General features: G+C 35.9%; 1 protein-coding gene across 2 annotated transcripts in view; it reads left to right on the forward strand.

Annotated features, from left to right (window-relative positions):
- SPAG16 (sperm associated antigen 16) overlaps positions 1 to 23,896 on the forward strand; it is a 1,117,670-nt gene that overhangs the window by 65,651 nt on the left and 1,028,123 nt on the right. For both annotated transcript variants that reach the window (XM_070292279.1, XM_069578269.2), the window contains exons 7-9: positions 358 to 475; positions 4,218 to 4,287; positions 19,360 to 19,469. In XM_070292279.1, the coding sequence (XP_070148380.1) occupies positions 358 to 475; positions 4,218 to 4,287; positions 19,360 to 19,469 (298 nt within the window). The remainder of the gene's footprint in view (positions 1 to 357; positions 476 to 4,217; positions 4,288 to 19,359; positions 19,470 to 23,896) is intronic.

Genomic DNA, 23,896 nt, shown 5'->3' on the forward strand with positions numbered 1-23,896 from the left:
TAAGTGGAAATCACTGATTTAGTTCAATTACCCTTTGCTGTTACTGCTGCTGCTGCTGCTGCTAAGTCGCTTCAGTTGTGTCCGACTCTGTGCGACCCCATAGATGGCAGCCCACCAGGCTCCCCTGTCCCTGGGATTCTCCAGGCAAGAACACTGGGGTGGGTTGCCATTTCCTTCTCCAATGCATAAAAGTGAAAAGCAAAAGTGAAGTTACTCAGTCGTGTCCAACTCTTAGTGACCCCATACTGCAGCCCACCAGGCTCCTCCATCCGTGGGATTTTCTAGGCAAGAGTACTGGAGTGGGGTGCCATTGCCTTCTCTGCTATTACCCTTTATGATGCCCTTTATTTTCCATAGGTTGAAGTTGCATTATGCATCATATGAACCAGCTATAAGAGTATTACATGAAAAGCACCATGCTTTACTGAAGCAGAAAATGCTGACCTCTTTGGAAAGGGACAGAGCAATAGGACAGGTAAAGAGACCATCCAGGCTACCTGAAAATGATATTTAACCATTTATTTTTTTTATAACATTATCAGAAATATTGGTTTTTTTTCTGAGTTAAATTTTAAATGATTTTCACCAATTGTCATGTAAAAATGATTCATTTGGAAACATCCAGGAAAATATTTTATCCACTTTAAAAATATAAAGATTATTATTGAATTAAAATTACTTAATGAAAATATAACTTTTTAGGAGATTATTAAAATATTGTTAGAGGGAAAACCTGAGCCATTAAAACTTAACAAATCTTAGACTGGGTTTTAAATGCCATCTATGATGGCTGTAAACCTGGACCTTACCTAAACACTTTAAATGCAGATTTTTCATACATAACATATAGCCATAATGACCTATCTTTTAATGTTGTTGTGAAACAGATGAGATGATGAATAGAGCCTCCATGCAGTTTCCTCCTAAATGAATATTTGAAACAACTAGTTACTAACTCAATTTTCAGTCATTTTTCCTATTGACATCCCTTTTCTTCCTGTTGTATTTTTGTATAGGCCTAGCCCTTGGGTGGTAGAGTGAGGGATAGCTAGTATAGAGTTCAAGAATAATAAAACAGAATGTTTCTTGGTCATGGTGAAAATATGTAACAGTTGACTAGAAAGTATAAAACTGCTACTATGCTTAGCATTCTTCTATTTTTTTCTGGAGATACTGATTTTTGGCCAAACTTTTAGAAGCTACAGAAGTTTGCACAATGGTTGCAAAAGCACGAATGGTCTTATTAAGGCATACATTAATCAAATGTATATTGTCTTTTCTTGAGTGTAATTTTTAGTTACTAAAATGAGAACATCACTTGTATCCTTTGTGCTCAAAATTTAATTGTGTGTTCTTGAATATATGAATTAATGGTAATATTGTCTAAAAAGAGTTTAACAATAGTTTGCAGTTTTATGGCACTATATTGTCAAATCTTCAGAACGTCACTTATTTGCTCCTTTTCATCTAACCTGTTCTTACAGCCTCCTAACAGGAGGCACATTACCATTGCCAGGAACACTATGAGCTAGATTCAGGTTGCTCTTGCTGCTTTTCCTGCCACAAACCAACTTAGACTTTTGCTACCATCTTCCTCTCCTTTACCCCCTGTTCTCATGCTCATATTCCTGTTATTCTCCCAGGAGGAACTCTGATGTGGCCGTATATTCCCATGTGACCATGTGTGTTTAGTAGGACAGACCACTCATACTAAGTTTTACTACTCAAGGGTATCAGGGCCTTCTAGTACTCATGATGGCAAGTACCTCCACTCCCCTCCAGATTGTTGATTTCTCCATCTACCACCTGTATCTATCACTGGATCTTCTAGTCAGTATCTTTGTGATCAGGGATAAGTTAACTTCCTGAATGGCCATCCATTCCCCTGTCTCTAATATGAAGTTAGATCAGGCCATATTGAGACATATTTAGGCTGTGTACAGTCTTTGGTTCTTAAAATGTTCACCACTGGTTTAGTTAAGCTCAAGATGAAGAGTGGTAGGAGTTAGTCCTAGCTGTGCTGCAAAGCAGCCATGTGAACATTCAGGTAATTATATATATGTGTCTTGTCTCTTACACATTAAGCAAAGGTAAAATTACTTGGCTTATGATTGATATGTATCTAAAGTAAAAACATGTTTAAAATCATTCTCTCTCTGAGGAAGGGTTGAATTTTACACATTCAGATGTGTAAAGAACTGTATCTACAACTTATTTTGTCTTTGAACTGCTATTCCCACTGAAGATGAAATAAAACATAACCTGCTATTAAAGACTATCCAGTCTCTGAATTTAACATAGGGCACTTGGATGTTATATTAACTGATTATTTAGCTAAAGCATAACAATCAGTATTAATTTTCTGTCTTCAAATAGCCTCCTCTTCTCACTCTTCACAGATGACACCTAGTGCAAGGGACATTTGTGTATCCACTGGCCCAGAGTCTACACGGTGTCCTCCTGGCCTTCACTTTCTAGCAGAGTGTGACTGATTTGGTTATATTCCTGGTTCTTACGTACATGGTTCTGGGTGGTTCCTTTGAGTGTGAACCTAATATAACTTGCTTATTCTATGGCTTAGGCCACAGCATCTGTAAGATCCTTAACATCTCTAACCTCACTGACCTGTGTCTCATTCACTGTCATTTCCTTGAAAGTGAAGTGAAAAAGTCACTCAGTCTTTGTGACCCCATGGACCATACAGTCCATGGAATTCTCCAGGAGATCTTCCCAATCCTTTTCATTTCCTTAAAAAAACTTATCTTAATGGCCATTTAGCTTACTGAGTTTTCTCAAATACTTTGCATGAAAAAGGGTTAGATTGTAGAATTTTTAATGCTATTTAGTTCATAATGTAAAAGAGTGAAATTATACTGTGAGATGACAAAATCTAATAAGTATGTGTTTCTAAATTATTTTGATAGATAATAAACAATGTGGTCACTTTTAAATTTATTTAAATCTTATGGAAACACCTGTAATTTAATTATTTTCAACTTTACAAAATTCCCCCAAATCTCCAAAATTTGGAATTAGAGCCCCATTTTTGAAAAAAGATAAAGTATAATTTATTTTTAGTATATATATATACATATATATATACATATATATGTATAATAAATTACATGTTATCTTTTTTGGATCATGGGGTTCAATTCAGGAAATATTCTAAAATACATGTGTGGGTGTATATATATATATATATATATATACACACACATACATACATGCATTTCTAGGTCTATCTGCTGAGAGGCTCTAGAAATAATGACACTGCAGTTTCTAATACTATTATCTTGTAAGAAGAAGTGGTGCTTCTTGAAGTAGCTGATAGTAGTCTGGGCGAAACAAATACAAGATGAGCCTGGGTGAGCATTTGAGGCATCTTGTTGTGCTAGATCGTAGGAGATGTTCATAAAGTAAAAAAGAAAACAAAGAAAGAAGGAAGGATTAACTGCTACTCAGTGACAGTAGAAAAATATGCGTATCTGTATATAATTAAACATGATAATTTTTGTTGGTATAATCATATGAGGGATGAGACAGCTCTTTAAGGTTGAATTTTTAATTTAAATCTATTGTTCAGAAAATATAGGTAGATAGTATGCCACCAAACTCACAAATGTTCTTAACTATAAGATAAGTTTAATAAAACAAGGAGAGTTTGTGGGTGGAAAATGAGCTAAGAGTATTTAGGATAGTGATAGTCTCTTCATATTCACTTCAAAATATTTACCTCATCTTTCATGGATATGAAGATGAATTAGGCTATTGTAAAGCAATTTCAGCAGAGGAGAAAACTCAAAGTAGAGACCTGAATAATTATTATTAAAAGTGTGTGGCAAGTATTCTTGGTTCAGGAAACTATGCTGTGAAATAATGTTTCAAAATTTTACATATAATAGATACTTAATTCTTGCTGTGAACTTGAATTTAGATTTAAAATTATGTTATCTTTTATTGCAATTAATATTTAAATTTTTGACTTCCCTGGTGGCTCAGTTGGTAAAGCATCTGTCTACAATGTGGGAGACCTGGGTTCGATCCCTGGGTTGGGAGGATTCCCTGGAGAAGGGAAAATTTTAAAATTTAAAATACCTAGGAATTAATGCAAGAGAGATAATATTTCCTATATTTGTTAATCAGTATTTAAGCATTTTAATCCATTTTGGAGTCATTTAGCATATAACCTCTTACCTTTGGATTTTACTTTTTAGATTTCTGGACTTCAAGAAACACTGAAGCATATGGAAATAGGGCATGGTTACCATGCTCCTGAATTTAGAGGTAAAATTCAAATATGTAAAAACTAACTTTATTGCTTGGTGATTTCTCAGTCTTGTCAGAACTCAAGTTATTCATTTGAGTAATTATTTAGCATGAGTGAATACATGGTATGGTAATTTTCATAAACTAAAATGTTGATGAAAAGATCAAGAAAAAATATAGAATAGAAAATTGTATAAATTACTTTTAGAGAAAAATAGGGGAAAATTTTTTTTTTTACTGCTTCTGCTTCTGGCCCTGATGGAGTATCTTGTGCCAGACTAGCCTTCTCCTCATAAATCACTGTAAAACTATATTTGAGGCAATTATTTTTAGGCATTGGAAAGCATCACAAGTCAGAGAACACAAATGATAGAGGGAAAATTTATAAGTTGAACTTCACTATCACCATGGCTGGGAAAATTTCCAAACCAAACTCTATGTAGCTGGAGGTAGAGAAGAACGTGGCAGTCCTGTATGAACTGAAAAGGCAAAGACTATAGTTCATAAGTTGTTGAAGCATCTAGAATCTGTAGGAAAGGGTACCAGATAAGAGGGTGCTGCAATGAATAGTGGCCTGGTTTATGAGGGAGTTTACTAAGAGTAGTTAGGTAATGGCTGGGTTAGGTATGCAGGACTACCTGATACTAGAGAGAGAAGAAGAGAGAGAGAAGTAGAAGAAGAAGTAGAGAGAAGACTCTACAGGATTAAGAGGAGACCAGTGGTCTATATTTCTCTTTTGTGCCAGTACCATACTGTTTTGATTACTGTAGCTTTGTAGTATAGTCTGAAATCTTGGAGCTTGATTCCTTCAGCTCTTTTTTTTTTTTTGTTTTCCCCTAAAATTGCTTTGGCTGTTCTAGAAATTGTCATGCTGGGTTAAGTCAGTCAGACAGAGAAAGACAAGTATTATATTATAAATCTTATGGGTGGAATCTAAAAAGTTGGTATAAATGAACTTATCTATAAAATAAAAATAAGAGTTATTGATGTAGAAAGCAAACTTATGGTTACCAGAGGGTAAGGGGGGGAATAAATTGAGAGATTGGGACTGACATATATGCACTACTATATATAAAATTGATAACTAATAAAGACCTTGTGTATAGTACAGGGAACTAACTGTACTCAACAGTCTGCAATGACCTGTATGGGAAAATAATCTAAAAATGAGTGGATACCCAAGTCCATGAAACATAGAGAGTTCCAAATAGGATAAACCCAAGGCAAAACACCCCAAGACACATATTAATCAAATTAACAAAGATCAAACACAAAGAACAAATATTAAAAGCAGCAAGGGAAAAACAACAAATAACACACAAGGGGATTCCCATAAGGATAATAGCTGATCTTTCAATAGAAACTCTTCAGGCCAGGAGGGAATGGCAAGACATACTTAAAGTGATGAAAGACAATAACCTACAGCCCAGATTACTGTACCCAGCAAGGATCTCATTCAGATACGAAGGAGAAATCAAAAGCTTTACAGACAAGCAAAAGCTGAGAGAATTCAGCACCACCAAACCAGCTCTCCAACAAATTCTAAAGGATCTTCTCTAGACAGGAAACACAAAAAGGGTGTATAAACCCGAACCCAAAACAATAAAGAAAATGGTAACGGGATCATACTTATCAATAATTACCTTAAACGTAAATGGGTTGAACGCCCCAACCAAAAGGCAAAGACTGGCCGAATGGATACAAAAACAAGACCCCTCTATATGCTGCTTACAAGAGACTGACCTCAAAACAAGGGACACATACAGACTGAAAGTGGAGGGCTGGAAAAAGATATACCATGCAAATAGAGACCAAAAGAAAGCAGGAGTGGCAATACTCATATCCAATAAAATAGACTTTAAAACAAAGGCTGTGAAAAGAGACGAAGAAGGCCACTACATAATGATCAAAGGATCAATCCAAGAAGAAGATATAACAATTATAAATATATATGCACCCAATATAGGAGCACCGCAATATGTAAGACAAATGCTAACAAGTATGAAAGAGGAAATCAACAATAACACAATAATAGTGGGAGCCTTTAATATCCCCTCACACCTATGGACAGATCAACTAAACAGAAAATCAACAAATGCAAACTTTAAATGATACATTAGATCAGTTAGACCTAATTGATATCTATAGGACATTTCACCCCAAAACAATGAATTTCACCTTTTTTTCAAGTGCTCATGGAACCTTCTCCAGGATAGATCACATCCTGGGCCATAAATCTAAACTTGATAAATTCAAAAAAATCGAAATCATTCCAAGCATCTTTTCTGACCGTAATATATTAAGATTAGATCTCAATTACAGGAGAAAAACTATTAAAAATTCCAACATATGGAGGTTGAACAACACACTTCTGAATAACCAACAAATCACAGAAGAAATCAAAAAAGAAATCAAAATATGCATAGAAACGAATGAAAATGAAAACACAACAACCCCAAACCTGTGGGACACTATAAAAGCAGTGCTAAGAGGAAAGTTCATAGCAATACAGGCATACCTCAAGAAACAAGAAAAAAGCCAAATAAATAACCTAACTCTACAACTAAAGCAACTAGAAAAGGAAGAGTTGGAGAACCCCAGAGTTAGTAGAAGGAAAGAAATCTTAAAAATTAGGGCAGAAATAAATGCAAAAGAAACAAAAGAGACCATAGCAAAAATCAACAAAGCCAAAAGCTGGTTCTTTGAAAGGATAAATAAAATTGACAAACCATTAGCCAGACTCATCAAGAAGCTAAGAGAGAAAAATCAAATCAATAAAATTAGAAATGAAAATGGAGAGATCACAACAGACAACACAGACATAAAAAGGATCATAAGAGACTACTATCAGCAGTTGTATGCCAATAAAATGGACAACGTGGAAGAAATGGACAAATTCTTAGAAAAGTACAATTTTCCAAAACTGAACCAGGAAGAAATAGAAAATCTTAACAGACCCATCACAAGCATGGAAATTGAAACTGTAATCAGAAATCTTCCAGCAAACAAAAGCCCAGGTCCAGACGGCTTCACAGCTGAATTCTACCAAAAATTTCGAGAAGCGCTAACACCTATCCTACTCAAACTCTTCCAGAAAATTGCAGAGGAAGGTAAACTTCCAAACTCATTCTATGAGGCCACCATCACCCTAATACCAAAACCTGACAAAGATGTCACAAAAAAAGAAAACTACAGGCCAATATCACTGATGAACATAGATGCAAAAATCCTCAACAAAATTCTAGCAATCAGAATCCAAAAACACATTAAAAAGATCATACACCATGACCAAGTGGGCTTTATTCCAGGGATGCAAGGATTCTTCAATATCCACAAATCAATCAATGTAATTCACCACATTAACAAATTGAAAAATAAAAGCCATATGATTATCTCAATAGATGCAGAGAAGGCCTTTGACAAAATTCAACATCCATTTATGATAAAAACCCTCCAGAAAGCAGGAATAGAAGGAACATACCTGAACATAATAAAAGCTATCTATGACAAACCCACAGCAAACATTATCCTCAATGGTGAAAAATTGAAAGCATTTCCCCTAAAGTCAGGAACAAGACAAGGGTGCCCACTTTCACCACTACTATTCAACATAGTTCTGGAAGTTTTGGCCACAGCAATCAGAGCAGAAAAAGAAGTAAAAGGAATCCAAATTGAAAAAGAAGAAGTAAAACTCTCACTGTTTGCAGATGACATGATCCTCTACATGGAAAACCCTAAAGACTCCACCAGAAAATTACTAGAACTCATCAATGAATATAGTAAAGTTGCAGGATATAAAATCAATACACAGAAATCCCTTGCATTCCTAGACATGAATAATGAGAAAGTAGAAAAAGAAATTAAGGAAACAATTCCATTCACCATTGCAATGAAAAGAATAAAATACTTAGGAATATATCTACCTAAAGAAACTAAAGACCTATATATAGAAAACTATAAAACACTGATGAAAGAAATCAAAGAGGACACTAATAGATGGAGAAATATACCATGTTCATGGATTGGAAGAATCAATATAGTGAAAATTAGTATACTACCCAAAGCAATTTACAAATTCAATGCAATCCCTATCAAGCTACCAGGGATATTTTTCACAGAACTAGAACAAATAATTTCAAGATTTGTATGGAAATACAAAAAACCTCGAATAGCCAAAGCAATCTTGAGAAAGAAGAATGGAACTGGAGGAATCAACTTGCCTGACTTCAGGCTCTACTACAAAGCCACAGTCGTCAAAACAGTATGGTACTGGCACAAAGACAGACATATAGCTCAATGGAACAAAATAGAAAGCCCAGAGATAAATCCACACACCTATGGACACCTTATCTTTGACAAAGGAAGCAAGAATATACAATGGAGTAAAGACAATCTCTTTAACAAGTGGTGCTGGGAAAACTGGTCAACCACTTGTAAAAGAATGAAACTAGATCACTTTCTAACACCGCACACAAAAATAAACTCAAAATGGATTAAAGATCTAAATGTAAGATCAGAAACTATAAAACTCCTAGAGGAGAACATAGGCAAAACACTCTCCGACATAAATCACAGCAGGATCCTCTATGATCCACCTCCCAGAATTCTGGAAATAAAAGCAAAAATAAACAAATGGGATCTAATTAAAATTAAAAGCTTCTGCACAACAAAGGAAAATATAAGCAAGGTGAAAAGACAGCCTTCTGAATTGTAGAAAATAATAGCAAATGAAGCAACTGACAAACAACTAATCTCAAAAATATACAAGCAACTTCTGCAGCTCAATTCCAGAAAAATAAACGACCCAATCAAAAATTGGGCCAAAGAACTAAATAGACATTTCTCCAAAGAAGACATACAGATGGCTAACAAACACATGAAAAGATGCTCAACATCACTCATTATTAGAGAAATGCAAATCAAAACCACAATGAGGTACCACTTCACACCAGTCAGAATGTCTGTGATCCAAAAATCTGCAAGCAATAAATGCTGGAGAGGGTGTGGAGAAAAGGGAACCCTCTTACACTGTTGATGGGAATGCAAACCAGTACAGCCACTATGGAGAACAGTGTGGAGATTCCTTAAAAAATTGCAAATAGAACTACCTTATGACCCAGCAATCCCACTTCTGGGCATACACACCGAGGAAACCAGAATTGAAAGAGACACATGTACCCCAATGTTCATCGCAGCACTGTTTATAATAGCCAGGACATGGAAACAACCTAGATGTCCATCAGCAGATGAATGGATAAGAAAGTGGTGGTACATATACACAATGGAGTATTACTCAGCGGTTAAAAAGAATTCATTTGAATCAGTTCTGATGAGATGGATGAAACTGGAGCCGATTATACAGAGTGAAGTAAGCCAGAAAGAAAAACACCAATACAGTATACTAACACATATATACGGAATTTAGGAAGATGGCAATGACGACCCTGTATGCAAGACAGGAAAAAAGACACAGATGTGTAAAACGGACTTTTGGACTCAGAGGGAGAGGGAGCGGGTGGGATGATTTGGGAGAATGACATTCTAACATGTATACTATCATGTAAGAATTGAATCGCCAGTCTATGTCTGATGCAGGATACAGTACGCTTGGGGCTGGTGCATGGGGATGACCCAGAGAGATGTTATGGGGAGGGAAGAGGGAGGGGGGTTCATGTTTGGGAACGCATGTAAGAATTAAAGATTTTAAAATTAAAAAAAATAAAAAAAAATGAGTGGATATATGTGAGTGTATATGTGTGTGTATATGTGTGGATATATGTGTGTGTATTATGTGTGTGGATATATGTGTGTGTATATGCACATATGTATATGCATGATTCACTTTGCTGTACACCTGAAACTAACACAACATTGTAACCAACTGTGAAAAGTGAAAAAGTGAAAGTGTTAGCTGCTCAGTCATGTGCTACTCTTAGCGACCCTATGGATTGTAGCCTGCCAAGCTCCTCTGTCCATGGAATTCTCCAGGCAAGGAAACTGGAGTGGATAGCCATTCCTTTCTCCAGGGATTTTCCCAACTCAAGGATCAAACCTAGGTCTCTTGCATTGCAGGCAGATTCTTTACCATCTGAGCCAAAACTATACTCCAGTACAAAATAAAAAACAGTGGAAAACAAAAGACAGAGAGGGAGAGAGGGGACCAGGGACTCTAGATAGCAAGCAGTGCTGGGATACATTGGCTTTCTGGCCATATCTGGATGCAGACATGTTTGCATCCAGCAAAGATGTTGAATATTGTTTTCAACACCTGGTGACACAGTATTAACATTAAGCATCCTGTGGTGGCTCACTGGTAAGAATGTGCCTTCCAGGGTAGGAGATGCTGGAGATGTGGGCTCAATCCTTGGGTTGGGAAGATCCCCTGGAGAAGGAATTAGCAACCCACTCCAGTATTCTTGCCTAGGAAATCCTATAAATTCTGCTTAATACAAAGATTAAGATTTCTTCTTCTTAATTTTCTTAAAAGAATGACTGATAAAAACTAAAATTATAGTATTGTAAAATAATGATTATAAGGTATATAAAGGATAAGAAGAAAGGTATAAAAAGACCTTTGGAGGTACCATCCAGGTGATAAGAAGATAAGGTATATAAACAAAATAATAATTTTTGGGGAAGTGCAAATGCTCTATATCTTGATTTTGGTGGTTATATGCCTACTTATCTTTGTCAAAATTTACCCAACTCTACACTTATAATGTATTATTTTATTTTATACAAATTATATCTCAATATTGTTAATTTACAAAAGAATGATGGAAAAATCTAAAATACAGAAAGACTGAAAAAGGGTACATTTTTAACAAAAATTATGTTACTTCCAGATGACTGTTCATTGTGTTTTCTGATTAATTAAGCTTAAAAGAAATATGTAGCACACTCATATTCAAAACTTTTTCTTAGCCTTGATTCAATCATTCCTATCTTAATTTATAGTAAAAAAAAAAGAAATATCAATTATGCTCAGTAATGCCTAGAGATTCTGCACAGTGATGTTTATTGCACTCATATTTATAGTAACAAAAGGAGTCTTAATCCTTAACCACAAGTTAATGTTAAGAATAAAACAATATTAATGTTAAGACTAAAAACATGTGATATTGGATCCTGTCTGTTAAATATGAGAGAGACTGAAAAATATTTACATAATTTTGTGTGATGTGATTATTTCTACCTTTTTTCTTACTGCATTTTTTCAAAGAATATGTATTTCTGTTTACATCAAAAGTTACTTTTTTCATATGTAGATAATTTTTAGAAGATGTTGACTAGGAAAAAATACACACAATGTAAATGTTGAGGGTTAGATTTTATTAGAAGAGAGTATTTCAGGTGACCCAGAGAACCACCTCCCAGGAGGTAGGAAGGAGCCAGGCTATATACAAATTTGCAGCAAGGTGACAGGTAATCTGAATATTAAAAGATTACTCTTAATTAAGAAAATCCAAATCTCTCATAAGAGATTTAGCGATCTTCTATGTATGGGAAACAGTATGAAAAGGCAAAAAGATACAACAGTGAAAGATGAACTCCCCAGGTCATTAGTGCCCAATACGAAGAGTGGTGAAATAGCTCCAGAAGGAATGAAAAGGCTAAAAGGGGAAACAACACCCAGTTGTGGATGTGTCTGGTGGTGAAAGTAAGTCCAATGCTGTAAAGAACAAATATTGCATAGGAACCTGGATTGTTAGGTTCATGAATCAAGGTATATTGGAAGTGGTCAAACAGGAGATGGCAAAAATGTACATTGACATTTTAGGAATCAGTGAACTAAAATGGACCAGAATAGGTAAATTTAATTCAGATGACCGTTATATCTACTACTATGGGCAAGAATCCCTTAGAAGAAATGGAGTAGCCCTCAGTCAAAAAAGAGTCTGAAATGCAGTACTTGGATACAATCTTAAAAACAACAGAATGGTCTTGGTTCATTTCCAAGGCAAACCATTCAGTATCAAAGTAACCCAAGTCTATGCCCCAACCAATAATGCTGAAATCTAAAATTGAATGGTTCTATGAAGACCTACATGATCTTCTAGAAATAACACCCCCCTCCCCCCAAAAAAAGATGTCCTTTCCATCATAGGGAACTGGAATGCAAAAGTAGGAAGTCAAGAGATACCTGGAATAACAGGCAAGTTTGGCCTTGGAGTACAAAATAAAGCAGGGAACAGGTGAACAGAGTACTGCCAAGAGAATGCACTGGTCTTAGCAAACACCTCATTCCAACAAGACAAGGGACTAGTCCACATGGACATCACCATATGGCCATACTGAAATCATACTGATTACATTCTTTGCAACCAATGAGAAAAGCCCTATACAGTCAGCAAAAACAAGACTGGGAGCTGACTGTGGCTCATATCATGAACTCCTTATTGCCAAATTCAGATGTAAATTGAAGAAAGTAAGGAAATCAACTAGGCCATTCAGGTATGACCTAAATCAAATCCCTTTTGATTATACAGTGAAAGTGACAAATAGATTCAAGGGATTAGATCTGATAGAGTGCATGAAGAACTGTGGACGGAGGTTCGTAACATTGTATAGGAGGCAGTGATCAAAACCATCCCCAGGGGGGAAAAAAATGCAAAGATGCAAAATGGTTGTCTGAGGAGGCCCTACAAATAGTTGAGAAAAGAAGAGAAGGGAAAGGCAAAGGAGAAAAGGAACGATACACACATCTGAATGCAGAATTCCAAAGAACAGCAGGAGAGATAAGAAAGCCTAAGTGAACAATGCAAAGAAATAGAGGAAAACAATGGAATGGCAAAGACTAGAGCTCTCTTCAAGACAATTAAATATAACAAAGCATGCAAAGATGGGAACAATAAAGGACAAAAACAGTGTTGACCTAACAGAAGCAAAAGATATTAAGAAGAGGTGGCAAGAGTACACAGAAGAACTATAGAAAATAGATATTAATAACCTGCATAACCATGATGGTGTGATCACTCAGCTAGAGCCAGACATGCTGGAGTGTGAAATCAAATGGACCTTAGGAAGCATCACTACAAAGATAGTGGAGGTGACGGAATTCCAGCTGAGCTATTTCAAATCCTAAAATATGTTGCTTTGAAAATGCATGCAGACTCAATATGCCAGCTAACTTGGAAAACTCAGCAGTGGCCACAGGGCTGGAAAAGGTCAGTTTTCATTCCAATCCCAAAGAAAGGCAATGCCAAAGAATGTTCTAACTACCCCACACAATTGCACTCATTTTACTTGCTAACAAGATCATGCTCTAAATCCCCCAAGCCAGGCTTCAGCAGTACGTGAACTGAAAACTTCCAGATGTGAAAACTGGATTTAGAAAAGGCACAGGAACTAGAGATGAAATTTTCAACATCAATTTGATCATTAAAAAAGCAAGAGAATTTCAGGAAAAGAGCTATTTCTGCTTCAGTGACTACGCTAAAGCTTTTGACTGTGTGGATTTCAGCAAACTGTGGAAAATTCTTCAAGAGGTGGGGAATACCAGACCACCTGATCTGTCTTCTGAGAAATCTGTATGCAGGTCAAGAAGCAACAGTTAGAACTGGACATGGAACAACAGACTGTTTCCAAATTGGGAAAGGAGTATGTCAAGGGTATGTGTTGTCACTCTGCTTGTTTAACTTATATGCAGAGTACATCATAAAAAATCCTGGGCTGGATGAAAAACAAGCTTGAATTAAGATTGTCAGTAGGAACATTAATAACCTCAGATTTGCAGATGGCACTACGCGTGAGGAACTCCGCCCATGGCAACTACCCTTATGACAGAAAGCAAAGAATGAAAGAGCATCTTGATTAAAGTGAAAGAAGTGAAAGAGGACAGTGAAAAAGCTGGCTTAAAACTCAACATTCAAAAAATGAAGATCATGGCATCCGTCCCCATCACTTCATGGCAAATAGATGGGGAAGCATTGAAAGAGTGACAGACTTTATTTTCTTGGACCCTGAAATCACTGCAGATGGTGACTGCAGCCATGAAATTAAAAGATGCTTGCTCCTTGGAAGGAAACCTGTGACAAGCCTAGACAGTGTATCAATAAGCAGAGACATTAATTTGCCAGACAAAGTTCCAGATAGTCAAAGCTTTGGTTTTTAGTAAGCATGTGAGGATGTGAGAATTGGACCATAAAGAAGGCTCAGCACTGAAGAGTTGATGCTTTCCGATTGTGGTGTCGGAGAAGACCCTTGAGAGTCCCTTGGAGACCAAACCAGTCAATCCTAAAGGAAATCAATCCTGAATATTCAATGGAAGGACTGATACTGAAGCTGGAGCTCCAATACTTTGGCCACCTGCTGTGAAGAGCAGACTCATTAGAAAAAACCCTGATGCTGGGAAAGAATGCAGGCAGGTGTAGAATGGGACAACAGAGAATGAGATGGTTGGATGGCATCACTGGTTCAATGGACTCAAGATTGAGCAACCTCCAGGACTAGAGAGCCTGGTGTGCTGCAGTCCATGGAGTTGCAAAGAGTTTGATATGAATGAGCAACTGAACAACAGCAACAAAATTTTCAGAAAATGCGTGTCTGGGCTTTCTGAAATCATTTCTTTCATATGCATCTAACTATCTGGGGCCAATTCTGCTTTCTTTATTGTTCAGTTCTTATTTCCTTGTTTACTAGTAAGAGATGGCTTTCACATCCTCCAGCTCCTTTTCACTATCTGGGAGGATGTAGCTGGTGGCTTCCACATAGCTGGGTTTTTTCACCTGGGCTCACATATTTGCATTTGGAAAAGGCTTGTTTCCTAGTAGAGCATAGAGCAGAAAATATTTCAGAAAGAACACAATCAAATATAAGTATGATCATTAAAATACCAAAATCTCAGGAACTCTTAACTCTCAAAATAACTAATGATTGTGAAAAATAATAAACACAAGAAGGCTTAAAGTTTGAGGAATTGTACATTAAATTGATGCTTACATCAGTTAACCTCTAAATGTTACATTCTACTTACTAGTTCGTGATTTTATTTATTTATCCTTGACAACTCTATTAAACTAAACTAATGGTTTATAGATAACTCCTTTATGAAATTGTCTCCTGATATTTATTTCAGAATTGAATTCATGATTTTCTAGACTGACGCTTATAAGTTACTTTGAAGACCAATTTTGTAATTACATTTTAATCTGTATTTTGAAGTGACTTTTGATCAAAATAAATTCAAACTCAAAGGAAGAAAACATGTTTTATTTAAGTTGAGTAGGTCTCAATTACCTGAATAAAAGTAATTCCTTAAATTATGTACTGAATAATTCTGTGCTCCTTATAAACATGCTTTCTATTTTTATAAAGGATTTGCAGTTCCTTTTCCTAAGCTTTTTGAGTGATTTCTGCATTTGGCTATGTGATCTCAGAGTGTTATCACTCAGATTGGCTGATCAACTGGAACCCTACTTAGTCAACTTCTTTGAGAAGTTGGTTTATTGATTAACTGCTGATTCTTCATAAATCTTGCTGTCTTTCACAATTATTTTCATATATTTAACTTTTCCCCTCTTCATTTTCTCATTTTAGTTTAAGTTTTAAAATATTTTATCTATTATTCATATATTTTTCATTTATTTTGAGCAGAAACTTGTATGGCAGTAGAAATTCTTTAGATTAAATATAATTTGGGAAGCAGTAACTTTATTACCATTTACTTGGTTATTTAATCTAAATTTAAGGAATAAGCGAAAACTTGGATTTATTTGGAGTAGTTATCAAAGAATTTTAAATTTACCATATTTTTTAACAACATGATATGTTTATTATGGGAGAACTTTAAATTATAACATTGGAAAAATTATCCATAATTGCTTACACCTAAAGAGAATGTTATTAATACTTTAGTAGTTAAGTTTCTCATCTGAAAAATGTTTATAATTCTATGTTTGCTCTGGTATGGTATGTCGAATAGTAGAAATGTTCCTAAGAGAAACTATGATATAATGATTATTATCAACTAGATATTTGAAGTGATAGTTACATTACAGTTTTCTTTGTTGTAATGGGAAGTATTGTGTATCTAATATTTATAATACCTACACAGAAAACCTTTCAGTATGATGTATTATGAGATAAAACTTTTTGTGAAACTTACAAAAACTCAAAAAGTATTTCATATGCTGTTTTGTTTATTCTGTTTGTGTTAGCTGATATTTCTTTGATTTCACATGAGACTGCAAAGAAGCATATATTTTATGATATCTTATAGTTTATGATAGGAATCTATGAATTCAAGAAAAATATTTAGAAATTGGAAATCATTTATGAAGTGAAAAACTGTGAAATTGACTTCAGAGCATCACTAACAGATGTCATATTTAGTAGAGCAAAGGTTTTAGCTTAAGTAATTGCTTTTCGGGTTGGGTATTTTTTGTTGCTCAGAATTGCACTACAAGATGTCAGTTTCTTATGACTATATGTAAGAAATGGTCTAGTTTAGTTAGATACATGTTATCGTTTAACATATAGCTCTTTCCCTTTATCTCTATTACCTTTTTCTTAATTCTAATTAGATGTATACTTTGATCTCATTTGAGCTTCCTAATCTCTTGGATATTTTCTGTTTTTCTCCCTTGGAAAAATTATGGATACTTTCTTCATGATATTTTTTCAGTTAAATAATTTTCTTTTCAGCTGTGTTTAATCTATATTGGTGTTAGGGACTAATATAATATAGATACTTACATATTTGTTAAATGAATGTGTTCATGCATATCTGACATTTAACCAGGGGCCTGAATGTCCAGTTAGTTAACACTGGGTTGAATGTGCACATCTGTGAAGTGGTTGAATGGGTGAAATTTAGCATTGGGAGTACAATAACTATAATTTCTGTAAGTTAAAAATGTGTATATTTGATGTTTACTTTGTTTCTCTTAAGAAATTGTATCTTCCTTAAACTATGTTTGTGCTCAAGTAAAAACTGGCATAGCAGCAGTCAGTACTATAGGCCTTTTCATTAACAAATATCAGATGATAAATATAAGGATGCTCTTATGGGGAAATGGCCTTTCTTAGGATATTACTAAACATTAAGAAGCATTTTGTGGAATTTTGAAAAGTTCAGTTCAGTCACTCAGTTGTGTCTGACTCTTTGCGACCCCATGAACTGCAGCACGCCAGGCCTCCCTGTCTATCACCAACTTCTGGAGTCCACCCAAACCCATGTCCATTGAGTCGGTGATGCCATCCAACCATCTCATCCTCTGTCATCCCCATCTCCTCCTGCCCTCAATTTTTCCCAGCATCAGGGTCTTTTCAAATGAGTCAGCTCTTTGAAATGTTATTTTCACTTAACCATGAATGTGACAAAGACCCAATGTTTGAGCCTTTCATTTGTTCAATAAATCTTTGTGTAAATAAAAGTGATAGTTATCTGATAGTGGAAATCATGCTATTATTGGTACCTTGAGAAATGATTAAGAAGGATTATTTTTCTTTCCATTACACATGCATTATGCAATGTATAATCTCATGTTTTGGTTGCAAATGTTGAATTTTTTTCTAAAATATTATTGAAGTGTAAATTCTTATAATTTCATTTTGCTTGTGGAACTACATATACTTATAAACTAAGCACTTTTTGTTGTTTTACTTTCATTTATCCTTATCATTTTGCTGTTTGTCTCTTGCTTTTTATTTTATTTCTTGAAAATTGGTGTTTAGTAATGTTTTACATTCTACATGAGGTCTGCTCATATAATTATCCACTGGAATCCTGGATCCCTCTCTTTATTGCTTTCTCCTTTCTTCCCTATAGATATTGCTATGCAAATTCTCCTTATATGTAAAAGGGAACAAAAGAGAGTGAACTACACAGTGTTATTGCCAGGATGTCATGAAATAACACATATGCTTAGACAAGTAGCTATTAGATAGGAAAACATCAATGAAGCATAAATGCTAGCTATTATTATTTTAAATCATCATCACTACCAGGCTTTCACTCTTGGTCATGGAAGAGGAAAATGCTATAAAAGAGAATTTGAAGTGAAAGTTTTTCTCTAATATCAATGAGCTGTAATTGTTGCTTTTCCTCCACATTTTGACTCAGATTCTGTGGGGTCCTAATTTGTAGCACCATTGAGGGAAGACAGACAGTCTGAATACCCTAGTGTTTGAAGTTTTTAAAGTACTTTTATGTAGTACTAACTTATGCAACATTTGGCTTTTATGTTATTGTGGGGGTTATTTTGATGGTTTTCTTCTTTGAAACTGGTACTGAGTTGGAAAAATTGGATCAGGAAAGAAACTAAATGCTAGCTAGCATGTGCTTCCTCACCTTTATAACGTCATAATTATTTGAGAACCTTGACAAAAAATCCTTTGAGATATTTTTGCGTTCATTGTCTTTTCTCTGTCATAGATTGATATTATAAATTAGAACATTTAGTTATTTAAGAGTTAATGATTATAACCATATTAATTATTGAAATCAGCTGGCTGTTTAGAAATATAGGAGGGAATTATATATACCTAAACATGTATATGTATATGAAAAGATGTGAAAAAGAAACAGAGTTTGCCTATCACTTTTCTTTTCCCCTCAAATGATTCCTTAGGACTGCCCCTTATGTCCAGGGGAGTTTAGACTTTAGTGTTATAACTATTTTGGAATGTTACCCTGTGTTTTCTGTTTTTTTTTTTTTTTTTCAACATTGTGAAGCATAGAGGATATATTATTAATACAATCTTCATTTTAAAATCTCTTCTTTATTATCCAGTTCCACTTAGGAAATTTTTGTTATTGCTTACAATTCTCTCCTTTGACCCCCTTCAGCTTTGTTTATAAATACATGAAATCTCATGAAAGCAGGAATTTAGATATAATTGAGTTGGAAATTGGCCTACATGCTCTTCAGCTGGCTCGCCAAGCCAATTCACTAACCTTGCAGCATTACTACCCTGCATTTTTGGGAAATGAATTTGAAACTTCACTTACAACATTTTGTTATGGTTTTAATATTATTATTTTAGTACTTCAAAAAATACATGTGTAATGAATTTGGCTTTCTTTTTTGGTTATAATGTTTCTTACAGACAGTATAAACATTAAGAGTAAAATGTATTATCTTACAGTTGTTCCTACTTGTAGAAAGGAAAATGCACCAGAAGGTCCTACTCAAAAAGGTCTTCGTGAAGCCAGAGAACAAAGCAAATGTAAAGCAAAGGCAAAAGCTAATACAAAGGTATGGTTTTTGTTTCCATTGATCCATGCTTAACTCTCAGATATTCAGATTCATGGACTCATATTGTATCATTATTTTATTGCAAAATGAATTTAGATATTATGAATTCCAAACTACTTGGACTACAGATGGAAAATGGAGGTTCTTGAATATTAGTAGTAATTGAGGGACACACATGTATTAGTGGTGGAGACAGCTCAGTGGATCACTCTGCCACATTTTCAAACTTAATCACAGCGATTTCTGCTCCTTTTCCTTTGTCCAGAGAAATAACTATCAACTCATCCCTTATTTATTTTCTGATACTAAAACTTCAAACTTTCATCAGTCTTTTAAAAAAGCAGAATGGAAAGAATTAATGCCCCATTTAAAAATCTCATTATGTCTTAGTGCCTTTGCTGTGCAATCAGGCTGATAGTTCAAATCTTCTGCAGCGATTAGAGAAAAATGGTATTAAAAATGTCTGGTCAGAAAAAGAAATCAAAAATGAGGAAGAAAAAAAATTACATAAAACCCATGAAGAGTTTAGTTTCTTTTCATGAAAATTGCATAAAGTTTTAGCTGAGATATTGAATGTTTTTATAAAGTGGTTGTTACCTGTGAGTTCTAAAGTATCTGACATTTAAGAATGAAAACATTTACAGATATAATAACTTTCTCCTAGTGGTAATGCTATAAGAACAACAGGATTTTTTTTATGAATTCAAATAATCAATTAGCTAATATCTCTAATGTTTTTTTCCTCAAAGGTATTCCTTAGAATCTAGTGTCATATGTTAACATTTGAATAAAACATGAACTAAATACTTTTAATGATAGGTTATACTAAGGCTTTGATAATCACCTTTTTGTGTTGTTTACACTAATGTTTCATTGTTCTTCTATTATCAATATTAATTTTTAAATTTTTGGTATTTGGGGGAGAATCCCCTCAGCCCGCCTCCAGCTTCCCTGTGCTTTCAAGGTCCCATCAGGACTGACCCTCCACTATAGAGCTTTCCCACATCTCCTCCTGCCTGTAGTTTGAGTCTCTTCCAAATGGGGTGGTAGGTGACTCCGTTGCTGTCAGTAAGTCATGCTTCTTCTTGTTTGCATAATCTTTATATATCTCCACAGAGGTTATTAAGTCAGGAAGCAAATATAGCACTCACAATAATTTTTTAAAAAATTAGAGCTAAGGATTTGGGGTGTGATACTGGCAGTTTTCATGCAGAAGGCAATGGCAACCCACTCCAGTACTCTTGCCTGGAAAATCCCGTGGATGGAGGAGCCTGGTAGGCTGCAGTCTATGGAGTCGCACAGAGTCGAACGTGACTGAAATGACTTAGCAGCAGCAGCAGCAGCAGCAGCAACAGTGGTGGTTTTCATCAAGAAACATTTTCCTTTTCTAATGTGGCTTAGGCATTCTTTTTAACATAGTAATTCATACTTAGAAATGATCATTTCAGGTTAGTAGTTAAAGATATCGAGCTCTGTGTCATAATCAAAATTCCAAGCTTGAATGAGTTTCTTCTGTGTTTAAGGATGTGTGACAGCTGACTGTAGGCTGTCTGTAAGTGGGTGACAGTCAGGGATGTTGGAGCAGAGCAGGCAGGAAGGCTGGCTGGGCCATTGCTCCAACAGTGGCCAAATAAATAGAGAAATTGTGGAACTTTGAGGTTAAAGCACATGGTATATTTTTGTGAGGCTTCCTTTCCTGTCCCTACCCCCCCCACCCCCCTACCCCCCAATCCTACGGTTCTCTCTATGGTAAGATGCCAGGTCTGGTGTGTGTGCTGGCGGCAGGGGTGCTCTAAAGTTAGCCCAAGCTTTGCTTTTCTCCTCAGTCCCAACATACAAGTGTGTATCTCTCAAGGCAATTTCCCTCCTTTCATTAGGGATAGATTCTTGGCCTTTAGTCTACATGTAAAAGGTTTATCATGTATCCTCAGTATAAAAGTGAAGAAAAATAGGCTAGGAGGAATGTTTTATTTGCTTTTGCAATTTTAAAAGCAGTTGCTTAATGAATTTTTCCAGTGTTTTGCTTTTTCCTTCCATGGTGGCCCAGAGGTTAAAGTGTCTGCCTGCAATGCGGGAGACCTGGGTTCGATCCCTGGGTTGGGAAGTTCCCCTGGAGAAGGAAATGGCAACCCACTCCATTATTCTTACCTGGAGAATCCCAAGAACGGAGGAGCCTGGTAGGCTACAGTTCATGGGGTCACAAAGAGTAGGACACGACTGAGCGACTTCACTTTCACTTTCACTTTCAGGAAAAATCAGGGTATCATTTTGGGTGTAAGTCAGAAAAAGAACTACTTTAGATCATTTTGAACGAAATAAATATAATACATGGAGTTGGTTATATAGGTTACAGAAGATCTAAGATGTCATTTAGGGAAGAAGCAGACAGCTCAGAGATTGACAATGGCAGGGCATTTTCCTATCTTGGGGACACAGTGGAAGAACATTATTATCAGAACTGAGGAACTGGGTCCAGCAGGTGGGAAGAGTATGAAGTAAGAGGCTGTCTAGTAGGAGCTAGAGACATGGAAAGGATGCAGGGCATGGGGGAAGGAACTTGAAACACATAATGCTAAGGTAGGGATTAGAAAAAACTCATTAATTGATATATATTAAGAAAATATGCATAGCCAAACAGTCTATTTCTAGTCATAAGATGTACTTTATATACTTCTTCCTTTTTTTTTTTTTTTTAAAGTTCTCATTCAGGGATTATGCTTGGTTTAACGGTCACCCACTAGAGTTGGGGGCTGGGGGCTTCTCAGGAGACTCAGTGGTAAAGAATTTGTCTGCCAAGCAGGAGATGTAGGCTTGATTGCTGGGTCAGGAAGGTCTCTTGGGGAAGAAAATGGATGACCCATATTTTTAATACTCAGTGGTCTGAGGATTTAGTGGCCCTGTTTTCTTGGGTTGTTGTAGTTTCTCATTGACATTTACTACTTAACATGGATGTACTAAGATGGGCTCCAGGCATTTTGCCTGGCTCTAAAATGTAATTCCATAATATATTTTCAAATATAACATCTTTGCTGATGACTTTCAAAGCTACATATTGCCATACTTAGCTGCACACCACTAATTTATCTATTTATAGTTTCCATCTTGAGATGGTACCATTGCCTCAAAATTAACATGGCTTAATTCACAAATCATCTTAATTCATAAACAAGCTAATTTTTTTCATTTAAAAAATTTCTTTAAATAGTGTCTGCAATCTAATAAAAGAGTCAGTTCAAAAATATGTCATTTATCATCTTTGATCCTCTCCTTTCAGTGTCTCCCATGCTCCCACTGATGCCTTTTTCACATTAGTTGGCAAGTTCTGAATTTTTATACTGGGGTTAGGTGGGAACGGGAGACTTAGGGGTTAAAAATCTGATAGAAAAGTACCTAACAAGCTTATCTTGAAGTTTCTTCATTGGAAGAGCAAGTTAAATTAAATTAAATTGGGGGATTGAGGAAGAGTACATCCCATCCAGAAACGCTGGGCTGGAAGAAGCACAAGGTGGAATCAAGATTGCCTGTAGAAATATCAATAACCTCAGATATGCAGATGATACCACCCTTATGGCAGAAAGCAAAGAGGAACTAAAAAGCCTCTTGCTGAAAGTTAAAGAAGAGAGTGAAAAAGTTGGCTTAAAGCTCAATATTCAGAAAAATAAGATCATGGCATCTGGTCCCATCACTTCATGGGAAATAGAAGGAGAAACAGTGGAAACAGTGTCAGACTTTATTTTTTGGTGCTCCAAAATCACTGCAGATGGTGACTGCAGCCATGAAATTAAAAGACGATTACTCTTTGGAAGAAAAGTTATGACCAACCTAGATAGCACATTGAAAAGCAGAGATATTACTTTGCCAACAAACGTCCATCTAGTCAAGGCTATGGTTTTTCCAGGGGTCATGTATGGATGTTGGACTGTGAAGAAAGCTGAGCACCGAAGAATTGATGCTTTTGAACTGTGGTGTTGGAGAAGACTCTTGAGAGTCCCTTGGACCGCAAGGAGATCCAAAGAGTCCATTTTAAAGGAGATCCAATGAGTCCCTTCTAAAGGAGATCAGCCCTGAGTGTTCTTTGGAAGGAATGATGCTAAAGCTGAAACTCCAGTACTTTGGCCACCTCATGTGAAGAGTTGACTCATTGGAAAAGACTGTGATGCTGGGAGGGATTGGGGGCAGGAGGAGAAGGGGACGACCGAGGATGAGATGGCTGGATAACATCACCGACTCAATGGACATGAGTTTGAGTAAACTCCGGGAGATGGTGATGTACAAGGAGGCATGGCGTGCTGCGATTCATGGGGTCGCAAAGAGTCGGACACGACTGAGCGACTGAACTGAACTACACTGAACTGAAGGAGGAGATTATGGGGGACTTTCAAAATTATCTTTAAACTACCTATTGCACTGCTCCTTTTTCTTTTTAA

The sequence above is a fragment of the Ovis canadensis genome, chromosome 2, assembly GCF_042477335.2.
Source record: "Ovis canadensis isolate MfBH-ARS-UI-01 breed Bighorn chromosome 2, ARS-UI_OviCan_v2, whole genome shotgun sequence".
Classification (NCBI taxonomy): domain Eukaryota; kingdom Metazoa; phylum Chordata; class Mammalia; order Artiodactyla; family Bovidae; genus Ovis; species Ovis canadensis.